This window comes from Panicum virgatum, chromosome 7N (genome assembly GCF_016808335.1).
Source record: "Panicum virgatum strain AP13 chromosome 7N, P.virgatum_v5, whole genome shotgun sequence".
Lineage (NCBI taxonomy): Eukaryota > Viridiplantae > Streptophyta > Magnoliopsida > Poales > Poaceae > Panicum > Panicum virgatum.
Genome location: NC_053151.1, coordinates 35,023,139 through 35,034,549, shown reverse-complemented (window position 1 = coordinate 35,034,549; position 11,411 = coordinate 35,023,139). Strand labels below are relative to the sequence as shown.

At 46.9% G+C, this 11,411-nt stretch overlaps 2 protein-coding genes across 4 annotated transcripts; one reads left to right on the top strand and one right to left on the bottom strand.

The window, feature by feature from the left end:
- The first annotated feature begins 396 nt into the window (after nt 1-396).
- On the top strand, nt 397-5,745 carry LOC120681800 (CMP-sialic acid transporter 4). 3 transcript variants are annotated; one of them, XM_039963410.1, is made up of 16 exons: nt 397-692; nt 1,092-1,324; nt 1,594-1,710; nt 1,947-2,003; nt 2,297-2,374; nt 2,819-2,863; nt 3,019-3,078; nt 3,366-3,488; nt 3,603-3,680; nt 3,806-3,875; nt 4,268-4,375; nt 4,494-4,627; nt 4,735-4,811; nt 4,991-5,039; nt 5,131-5,197; nt 5,425-5,745. In XM_039963410.1, exons 2-15 carry the CDS (start codon nt 1,154-1,156, stop codon nt 5,179-5,181), a joined length of 1,218 nt encoding a protein of 405 aa, XP_039819344.1. In that variant the 5' UTR covers nt 397-692; nt 1,092-1,153; the 3' UTR covers nt 5,182-5,197; nt 5,425-5,745. The 3 variants fall into 3 exon arrangements, with proteins under 3 accessions (XP_039819344.1, XP_039819341.1, XP_039819342.1); XM_039963407.1 differs by having other exon boundaries at nt 4,988-5,039; XM_039963408.1 differs by lacking the exon at nt 397-692 and adding an exon at nt 747-1,067 and having other exon boundaries at nt 1,104-1,324; nt 4,988-5,039.
- On the bottom strand, nt 5,727-10,971 carry LOC120681801 (PTI1-like tyrosine-protein kinase 1). Its single transcript, XM_039963411.1, has 5 exons — nt 10,618-10,971; nt 7,099-7,753; nt 6,883-7,015; nt 6,207-6,293; nt 5,727-6,117 (listed from the first exon to the last, which is right to left on the bottom strand). Exons 1-5 carry the CDS (start codon nt 10,766-10,768, stop codon nt 6,001-6,003), a joined length of 1,143 nt encoding a protein of 380 aa, XP_039819345.1. The 5' UTR covers nt 10,769-10,971; the 3' UTR covers nt 5,727-6,000.
- Nucleotides 10,972-11,411: the final 440 nt, after the last annotated feature.

Sequence of the window (11,411 nt, the reverse complement as noted above, 5' to 3'; positions counted from 1 at the left end):
GAACAGAGCGATGATGTTTTACCGTGCCAACTAAAGATAATCACACACTAAGATTGGTACTTACAAAAGCGCCCTACAAATAGGAAAAGATGTAATTCATTTGGAATAAAATAATCAAGCGTAGAAGACAAGAATAGAAAATATCAACTGTTGGCATTAAAATCATATAATAATAGCTAATTGAAGAAGGTGTAATTCACTTGGAATAAAATCAAAGATACTAGAGAAGACAGGTATAAAGCAGAGAGAAGTGTCTACCTTCTTAGAGTACAAACATTTTCTTTTAGCCAAGAACTCTGGAAAAGGCGTAAACGTGCAAAACGCAGGGTCCTTGGAGCATTTTTCCGCGAGCGCAAAAGCGCGGGGTCACGCTCCTCCCCCCACGCGCACCTCGACACGACACACCTCCCCACCTCCCACGCCAGCGCCACCGCCACCGCGCTCGAAACCCCCCTTCCCCTCCCGCCCGCACCCACCCGAGATCTCCGCGCCGACGCTCTCCGCCCGACAGCACCACCGCCCGCCCGTCCCGCGCGGCGCGCGAGCGGGACGCGTGCCGGGAGCGGATCTCCACTCGACAGCGCCGAGCGGGATTCCCTGCGCGCGCGCGAGCGCGGTGACCAGGCAGACGGAGACGGGGCTAGATCCGCGAGATCCCGTCCCCGCGTTCCCGCACCTTCCGTGAGCCTGCGGTACAGTCCAGCGACGCCGCGCTCTCAGATCTCTTCGATGTTTGGCTTGGTTCAGCGATTTTTGGAGTTGATTTTTGTAGGCTGATTGGGCGGTAGAGGCAGTAGGACTGGGGTAGTTGCATGTGATCGTGATTCAGCTGTGTGCGTGTCTTTTAGTCCATTTATGTTGAGCTGCTGGCGCTGCTGATTTTTGGTGATCTGGTGTGGATTTTGATGTAGCTAGTTCCTGGCGCTTGTTTATATTGCCTTGCCGTTTGCATTTTCAGTGTTTAGGGTAATGATAAGTTTTGATGAAATTCGCGCTTTCTGATGCTTGAACTAGCAACAATGCTGTGAAAATTAGAGGGAACTGCTAGTTATTACTCAGTTTGCTGATGTGTTTTGGCTGTCTGTTGGCAGGGATTATTTATCAGCGGCCGCAGCTACACGGTGGGGCTGCTGATCCTGGTTGGTCGGAGGAGATGCAGAGGAATGGCGTGCTGGAATGCAGCGTTTGTCGCTCCAAGGTGGCGGTTCCGAGCCCCAGGAGTGTGTCAAGGGCATACGACAAGCACCGCAGCAAGGTGTCATCCAAGTACCGTGCACTTAATGTGCTTCTCGTGTCTGGGGACTGCATCTTGGTCGGCCTCCAGGTATTTCGCTCACCTTAGTTACCTATCACTTCATTTCCAATGATGAAATCATTCAATGAAATATGACTGAACTCGTTCTAGGAAAAACGCGTGCATTACTGTTCAACTCGTGTGATATGCTTGTTTGGATATAGCAAATTCTTTGTAGGAAAAGCTAGTTCTGAAATCTCCATAGGAAAAGCTAAACCTGGAGATGAGTACAGATGATTGTATCAGATTCTAATATGCTCACTGTTACAACTTTGCTAATAGTTACCCTTATTTTGCAGCCTATCTTAGTCTTCATGTCGAAGGTTGATGGGAAGTTTCAGTTCAGTCCTATCAGCGTTAACTTTTTGACAGAAGTTGCAAAAGTTATTTTTGCCATTATAATGCTAATAATTCAGGTTAGTTTGTGCTCAGTCATGCTTTCCTCAAGAGCGTGTACTTTGATTCTTGTCCGCTGTGTACAACCCTGCTGTGAAATATCAATATTTTTTTTTGTGTGTGTGTGTGTGTGTGTTGGGTGGGGGGGGGGGGGGGGGGCGTTCAGTGGACCAGTGGCACATCAGTTGATTACGTCAATATAGCTTTTGTAGTGTCAAATCGTTTTCCCTAACTTTATTACTCTTCTATTTCGCAGTCTAGAAAACAAAAGGTGGGGGAAAAGCCTCTTCTGTCACTTTCAACCTTTGTACAGGTGATTTATCTTGTCAAAAAGACAGCACAACATGTACACGTGCTCATATATGATACTTGACTTCTGGTTCTCATTTTGGACCATGATTATCTACTTTTTTTCTTCTATTCGTTTGAATTCCTTCAGATAAGCATTGCTCTTTATTTGGTTATCTTTCTGTCCTAGTTCCTGGTTTCAGTTTTCCAATATGATCCAGATTAATCTACGGAACTATGCTTCATATTTCTGCATTTTTTTTAAATTTTTGAGCGATGACAACTGATCTTTTGTTTCTTAAATGCTTTCTTGTGTAGGCAGCTCGTAATAATGTGCTCTTAGCTGTTCCTGCTCTCCTATATGCCATCAACAACTACCTAAAGTTTATCATGCAGGTAAAATTTATTGAACTGACTGAGATGCCATTCCCTTATGGGTGCACCTGTATTCTATGAGCCACACTTTTGAATGCTGGACATTTAGTTTTATCATACTATACATTTTTATCTACATTATTAAATTTTTTCTATAAACATATGCACTTTTATAAAATGCTTTCTGGCAAATTATGACTGATACTAGTACCATTTTGTTGTGCTCTAGTGAGTAGTGACTTATCTTTTGAAGAATTAATTGATGGAAAAAAAGGGAAAAAGAGAAAGGCATGACAATAGATAAATAAAGCATTTTGATTTACTACTTTTCAGGGTTCATCCGTCTTTATAATATAAAGTTTAACATATCTTGTTAAGTATTAATTCAAAGACAGACATTCAGTACTATCTTGAGTAGCTCTAGGTCCAGGCATATGCATATGATGTTTTGTACTTTCTATGCAGTTATACTTCAACCCTGCAACTGTGAAGATGCTAAGCAATCTGAAGGTACTTGTTAATTTACTGTCATGTTCACAAGTTTCTGTCCTGTACTGTCTGAGTACATGCGCATCTGTGCACACTCTTGAGTGAGTACACATCTAATTCTCTAAGCATGAAAAAACAAGGTTGCTAACATTGCTACTCTTTGATATCCAATATAGGTGCTGGTCATAGCTGTTCTCCTAAAAATTATAATGAGAAGAAAATTCTCTATAATCCAGGTAAGACTGATGCCAGCATTGTCAATATCACTACATTTTCATTGAGGAGTGAGGACACATTACTTTGATAGTTTGATGGTTAACATAATCTAAGTTCAGCTGTTTCTACATAGCCAAAAAGTTGTCTCATTTAAGCTATGAATTATGACAATATAGTATGTCCATTTTTTGTTCAGCCTTTTGCTCCCTCCCCCTTGCTGACTTTTTTCATGGCCTCTGTACTATCTTAATTAAAAAATTGTTACCTCAGCAATATCTAACCCCCCTTGCATTTTCATATGACTCAGTGGGAAGCCCTTGCCCTATTACTGATTGGAATCAGTGTCAATCAACTACGCTCGATACCTGCGGGCACCAATGCTTTTGGTCTTCCCGTCACTGCTGTTGCATATGCATATACACTAATTTTTGTAAGTTTGTACATATTGCCATATTGGTTTCATAGTTTTTATTTATCTTCGTCAGATGCCCGAACAATTGTTGGATGCAGAACCTCATGTACACGCATTCCTGTAAAATTTTAGGTTACCGTCCCATCGTTTGCCTCTGTCTACAATGAGTATGCTCTAAAAAGCCAGTTTGATACAAGCATCTACCTTCAGGTTATTTCTTTTTAAATTAATTTAGCTGGCTTGCCTAATTTTTACCTTCAAGTGACGCTGAAATTAAGCATAATTTCTTGATCATGCTCTCTCTTCAGTCCACTAATCCTTTACATAATTTGCAGAATTTGTTCTTATATGGTTATGGTGCAATTTTCAACTTCCTTGGCATCTTAGGGACCGTCATATTTCAAGGTAAGCATCTTAAGTGAAAGTTATTTTTCTACTGATAAGTAAGGTTGCTACACATTACAACTGCAGTTTTGTAAACTATATATAGGAATCCAAGGGTAAAAATATGGTCGTACTCCTACCCATACTAAGCAGTGGTAGCCAGGTCAGATTATTGGTGGTGCTTTGTAGGTTAGATTGTTGGGCAGCTGTTTAAGCGTTGTACATTGACCTGTATATTTGTGGTGTCAAATTGTTTTTCCCGAACGAAGTGGTGTCAATTTGTTGATTGTTGTGCACAAATGCTGCAAGCCTGCAATGTCACAACCCAAATTTTGAGTCATGTGTATATGTTTTGTTTATGACTATTGTTTATTACAGTGTAAGCTATAGTTTACTATGTCCTGCGTTTACAGGTCCAGAGAGTTTTGATATCCTTCGAGGGCATTCAAGGGCAACAATGTTTCTCATTTGTAACAATGCAGCACAAGGCATTCTCTCCTCTTTCTTCTTTAAGTACGCAGGTAAGGGAAAATATACTCAAATATCTCTTTTATCATGACTATTTTTCCAACCCTTTATCTTTTTCATCGATTGTTCTCTTACCTCATACTTCTGAATGATTTACTAATAACACTGCAGATACCATTTTGAAGAAGTATTCATCAACAGTTGCCACAATTTTTACGGGTTTAGCTTCGGCTGCATTTTTGGGACAACCCTTGACTGTTAACTTTCTTCTAGGCATCTCAATAGTATTTATTTCAATGCACCAGGTAATTGTTGCTTTTTATTATTTAGCTCATTTTTCACTCGATATATATATGAGCTACTTTTATTCAGTTTTTCTCTCCACACTTATATTAGTATTATTTTTGTTCAGTTTTTCTCTCCACTAGCCAAGGTCAAAGATGAAAAAACAGCAGGAACAGTGGAGCTAGGAGATTCACAAAATCATAGGTAAATAAACTGAGAAAATGTTGTTTTTTTTAGCCATTAACAATTTTATTGGTTCTCTTGGTTCAGTTGCTACCAAATAAATTCAGAATGTTAAAGGAGGACAGCACTATAACTATATTAGCACGTGTTGCTAAATATTTCCCAACATCCAGCCTAATAAGAATATTTCTGTTTAGCAGGTCCTCTGAGTCTTCTTTTGTAAATATGACTGCTGGTGCCGCTGACGATGTAAGTGACTCATTGCTTGACTGATTATATCTAGAACTAACAGTTCGTTTTTGGAGGCAGTTTCTAATTTCTGAGGTGGCAATGGTTTCAGGCAAGCCATCTTAGCGCAACTGACGAGAGAAAACCGCTGCTGCCCATTTAAGATTACATATTTTGAGGTACTTATAACTTTTCATATGTATGAGGGACACTGGTGTCCTACATGTAAATGATAATTTGATGGCACTGATAAATATAAACATAAAATGTAGTTCGGAATTGGTCATATGCTGGTACACCAATCCATCCACATGTCAAAAGTCTTTGAGCAGTGAACTTTTATACTTGCGTAGGAACATCTCATTCATAAGTATTTTGATGAGGTCGTTTTAATTTGGTTCTGCAGGTAGATATAGAAGAAATTCTTTTTGCGGAGAGTAGAACAATTGCCATTGTAGACTTTACAAGCAAAAGAAATATCATATATATGCAGAATTCATTTCAGGCCACCTTGTTCCACTGTTTTCTTGTTTTATACTCCGAGCTTAGAGCTTTGGGGTCAACATATGGCAGTAGGCCCCTGTTATGCAGTATACACAACAAATGTAATGCGTATCACATACCGTAATTGTCCCCTATTTTTGGGGCAAAATGTACTTGTGTCGATGATTGTTGTACCATCACATAGTTGCTGATCTATCGACGAGCTTGGTCCCTGTTCAACTTTTCTTCTGTACCTCTTCAAAGAATTATGTTCCGTAAAAAATTATATATACAGTGTTATTACACACTGGCCCATCTTCCATACTTGACCCCAATCGCTCTGGGCTGCTTTCATAGACTCCTATAGAATAGCTGTTGCTCAAACATGGCTAGCTTATACATGATAATTTGCATAGGACAAGACATGCTCGAATGGATTCACAGCTGCAGTGGTCGCCATGGGCGAGGGCAAAACTTGGCATCTCCACACGGGCGGCCATCAGACCACGCCCTGCTGGTCTCGCAAGACGGCGTAGTTGATCACGCGGGCGACGGTGCCCATGGACGGCCGGAAGGTCGGGTCGTACTGCAGGCACTGCACCGCGATCCGCCCGAGCTGCAGGGGACAATCAGGCTGACGGTTGGTTCGGGCATAACAAAAAAGAGTTCATGGGTAACACTGTTATCTGGGCTAGAGTCTGGGACCTTGAGAGCTCCGGCAGGAGGATACTGGTCGCCAAGCTTCGGGTCGATGCATTCCTGAACCCTGTCCTCCGTCAGCATCGGAGTCGCCTGAGGCACCAACATGACCAGCAAATCGTCAGACATTGTTTTCGCCATGTCTTATTCAAAAAAAAAATGTTTTCGCCATGTGGTGGTGCTTGTTGGATTTTTTCTTTAAGTTTTTCTTTAAAAGAATCTTAGGACTATTGCTAATGGAGTGCTATGTGCGGTAGCATCAGTTTAAGATAACCCATTTGCCACATCACAGCTAACTGCCATCTGTCAGTACTACATTCTTTGCTTATCACATTTCGAAGGCCAACTCCATAAAAATTTAATCTGGGCTAGAAGTTCCTTGAACAAACAAAATACATTTCGACCAATGTGACTGAACACCAGCTAAATCTTCCATCTAGTTGGGTCTCAAGGTGTCAGTTATTCTCAGCTCGTTAGGTATGACAATGCAGGGAGAATGGTTGATAAGTAGGAATCATTAACTGGTTGAAACTATGCAAATTTGGTTAACCTCTGCAAGTTGTAGCCATGTTGTTTGGGCAGGTGACCTACAACTCCATGAACACCCAACAAATCCTTACCCAGATTTTTGCAAGCTACAAACAGAGCTTTTCTAACAGAGCAAGAACAACGACGCTCTTACCCAGTTGACCAGGCTTCGCTGGCCCTGCGGCAGCGTCCGGTCCAACGGCTTCCTCCCCGTGAGGAGCTCCAGCAGGACGATCCCGAAGCTGTACACGTCGCTCTTGTCCGTCATCTGCCCCGTCATGGCGTACCTGAAAACCATCAGCCCGTCAGAAAACCACCCGACGTACTCCACTCAGCAGCAGCAGCGAGCTAGCCCAGGCGAGGCACGTACTCGGGCGCCTGGTAGCCGAAGGAGCCGAGCGTGTGCGTGGAGCGGTTGAGCCTGGCCATGTCGGCGGCCTGGCTGAACATGTTGTAGTCGGCGATCTTGGCCCGGAAGCCGTCGAAGAGCAGCACGTTGGTGGAGCGCACGTCCTTGTGCGTCACCGCCGGCCGCACCACCTCGTGCAGGTACTCGAGGCCCCTCGCCGCGTCCAGCGCGATGTGCACGCGGTGGATCCAGCTCAGCACCGGCCTGCCGCCGTCGCCGCCCTGCCCCGGCGCCAGCGACTCCCTGTCCCCGTGCAGGACGTCGTGGAGGGTGCCCATGGTGGCGTACTCGTAGACCAGCACGCGGAGGTCGTTGCTGATGGTGTAGCCGAGCAGGCGGACGAAGTTGCCGTGCCGGAGCCGCGACGCCACCGACAGCTGCTTGAGGAAGACGACGTTGGAGGCGTGCTTGGAGGGCTTCTCCAGCCGCTTCACGACGACGGGGTGGCCGCCCCGCAGCATGGCGCGGTACACCTTGGCGTAGGAGCCCTGCCCGATGAGCCGCTCGTCCGAGAAGGACGCCGTGATCTCGTTCAGCTCCCGCAGTGGCACCTCCGGCACCTCCACCGTCACCACCTCCTCCGGGACGGGGCCGCCGCCGTGGCCTTTTCGTTTCTCTGAATAATAAAGATGTTATGTCCAAGGTTTTGAAAAAATTGAAATTCCGGAAGCTCCGGGTTCAAAAACCGGAACCTCCGGTTTTACTCTAATCCGGTGGGCAGAGCGCGAATCGCGGCGCGCCGCACATCGCCACCGCCGCTAGCCATCCTCGCGCCATGCGCCGGCCATCCTCGTGTGCCGTGCCGCCCCCTCACTCCTCTCCTCGCCCTTAAGGCCCGACCGGCCCCTTTCCCTCAAACCCTAACCCTATTCGTTCCCCAAATCCTCCATGGCCGCCGCGGTCTGAGCTCCGTTGCCGCCACGATTCGCCGTCCTCGGTGCGTCTCTCACCGATTCCTCACTTGGGGAGCTTCCTTGTGTCGTCCTCCTCCGTTTTTCTTCCTCACCCGGCCTTGGGCCTCGCCGTGCAGGGCCGCCGGCGTCGCCCTCCGCCCGCAGCCATCGTTCGCCGCCGCACCGCCCGCTTAGCGCCGCTCCCCGTCCGCGCCGTCGCCGGTGAGGTCCACCGCCTCCTCCTCATCGCCGTGCGCGCCTCCCCCGGCCTGCTTCGGCCCGCCTCGTCGCGCCGCCTCGCGCCGTCGCCGTGCGCGACGTGCGCGCACCCGCGCGACGCGCCACACGCGCCGTGGCCGCATCCACGTTGCGCCGCGCATGCCATGGCAAAGACCGGCTGAAACCGGAACCGCCGGTTTTAGAAACCGGAACTTCCAGTTTTTCCCTGACAAGTGCCTCAAACCGGAACCTCCGGTTTAAAATTCCGGAACCTCCGGTTTTGTCAGGGTTGCATATCCAAAATGCTATTTCATGTATATCTTTTCGCGCATATCATTTCATGCAGTTTATTTTATGCACAATCGTAGCATTGCACTAACGCATGCATTATAGTGACCGAACCATCGGAGGTCGAACTCGTGGAGCCCACCGAGTCCGTTGAGCCTGAATCCGAAGTCCCGTTCGTGGTCGAGCCCGAAGCTAGCCGAGGCAAGCAGCTAAGCATGATTCCTTACTCCTATTTAATCTGAGTTAGTTAGTTATCTCACCGGGTAATGTTGGGTTAATATATATATATATATTGCATTTTTGTACCTAGCTGCGTGCATTATCCTTCCTTGATTTGTCATCCTTGTTCTTGGCACTAGTTAGTTAATTAATTACTTAATCTGACTAGATGCTTAGCCCTGCTTAGAATACTTCTTTTGCTCGCTAGACAAGAATAATTTGGAGGATCACACTTACCGGTTACCCTTGATCGCACTTGTTCGGTTTAGTGGTAAGGGTTTGGTAGTATCGAGGTTCGAGCGGAATGGTATAATCGCACTTGTTCGGTTTAGTGGTAAGTGTTTGGTAGTATCGAGGTTCGAGCGGAATGGTAGGGACTATAGAATGAAGTCACATGGGCATAGTCCGTTTGGATCGATTAAGGACCGAGTTGATGCCATCGGTCTTGAGCACCTTTCCGTGCTACCACATATCCAATATAATGGTACGGATGAGCCAATTACCTTCTTTGACTTGATCATTGATGTGCAGTCCTAGATATGTGGCTACGGGCTATGCAGAGAGGCTCAGTGTGTCCCCAGGTGGACCTATGTGTAGAAAAGTTTAGAGATGTCCCTGGTGAAATTAAGTCTCTACTCATAAACTAGGTGTGAGGTTCAATGATCGAGCCATGTTGGGAACGGTTGACGCGAGTACCCCCTTATCCAACTTTGGCCAGTTGGGTGAGTCGCATGGTCCTTGCGTCGTGTGGGTAAAGTAGTACACCCTTGCAAGGTTATAGTCAATTCGAATTGTCGCGCTCTCGGATATGAGCAAGCTTTTGGTTCGTCGAATTCTTCATAGAGAGTTTCGGTATTGTTGACTTTGGATTCATGTTATATCGAGGATCTATTATAGATTATGTTACTCTCTTAATCAACTAAAATTGTTTGGGGGTTGGGCAAAATTAATTAAGTTGCTAGATGATAGTCTAGACAGCTCATGCTTATGCAATAATTATTTAACCCTAAAGCCTTTACTTGAGCCTTTGCATGATCCTTGTTTATTTAATCGCGTAAGTCTTGCGAGTACTTTTGTACTCAGTGTGCTTCTAACCCTAGTTGCAGGTGAACCGGAAGTGGTGTTCGGCCACTTCTACCCCGCCGATTCAGGTGCGATGAGGAGTAGGTCGTTGAGGCTGGGATGGTGTCCTTGAGCAAGACATCATCATCGTAGTATGTTTTTATCGTAATCGAACTCCGTGAGAGCATATACATATAATAATTTTTAAGTTTTTGTTTAATATGGCTTTCGTGAGGCCAAAGTTTGTAATGGAAGTTAGTTGAACCCTCCTATATTAAATTTGTAATTTTAAGTGTGTAAAGTTGCTCTTTGTGGATCATCGGCAATGTACGTGTTTATGTAATGGTACGTGTGTTTAATCCTGGCCATGTGGCAAACACGTACCGGGACTACCGGGTTTGCTCTCGTTCTAGGTGAGTTGTGTTGATTAAGTGCCTCTAAGGTGTGGATTAGCACATGGCGTGTCGAGAGACGGATATGTGCTAGCCCTCGTCTTAAAAAATTAATTAATAATTTCACCTAAACCGAGTGCAAATTGTGTGGTTCTCTTAAACAATCACCAAAGGGGGAAACTTTTACCGATAGGCAATCTCGAGATGCTGAATTGCATAGTGTTTGATGCGGGCGTGTACACACGCGGAGAAAAAAAAAGAAAAGAAAAGAAAAATCAGCGCCGAGTTTTCTCTGTGCTGACTGACAAAGCATGAGATAATCCAGTAGAATCTAAAACGAACAGAGCACAAGAACAACAAATTCTCGCCAAGAAAAAAACAACAAGAAAGAGCGACCAACAAAGTACCTGGATCCGCCGTGCAAGCGTACGTGTTCCTGGACCGCTTCCTCCTGATCCTCGGGAAGCAGCCGACGCTCCCGCCGTCCTCCTCGCCGTCCTCGCCGCCGTCCCTGCCGTCGCCGAACACGCTCTTGGCGCTCTCCCACCACCGCCCCATCGCCGGCGAAAGCAGCACACCCCTGGCTCTCGCTCTTACCGCCGCCGGGCCCGGGCTCTGCTGCTCTCGGTTGCGGAATCAGAAGTCACTCCTGCCCTCCGAGCAAGACCGGGTGGCTGGGTGTCCGCCGCTTATGTACCGCACGGTTAGAATCCGCTGACGGTTTCGCTCCAGTTTTTCCTCCAGCTCGTTCTGTGGACGGCAACGCCGCTGCAGGAGCAGCAGGAGCGACGGGAATGTGGACAAAGCTCCGAGACCCGGGAACGGGGACGGCAGCGATGGGAAGCTCCGGCCGTGACATGACATCTCGGCCTGAATTTTCTCGGTCGCGGGCCCCGGCACTGACCATGGCGAGCCGAGCAGGTCCGGGCGGTTGCGGTTGTGTTTGGACCGAGTCCGCACTGACCGCGCGCTTCACCCCCCGCAAGGATGATGCGTCGTCGATGCCCGGTGGCTCATCTCATCTCGTCCTGCAAGCCCGCGGCCGTGAGGGAGGGAGTTGGTCCAGCAGCGGCTGACCTGTTGCTGCCTGGTGCAGCGACATGGCTGGCTTTGATGGGGCGCCCTGACTATGACGGGCGTTGGGGACTTGGGGTCGCGCGAATGAGCTGGGCTCATTCTTCGGCGCAGGGCGCGCGGTCCG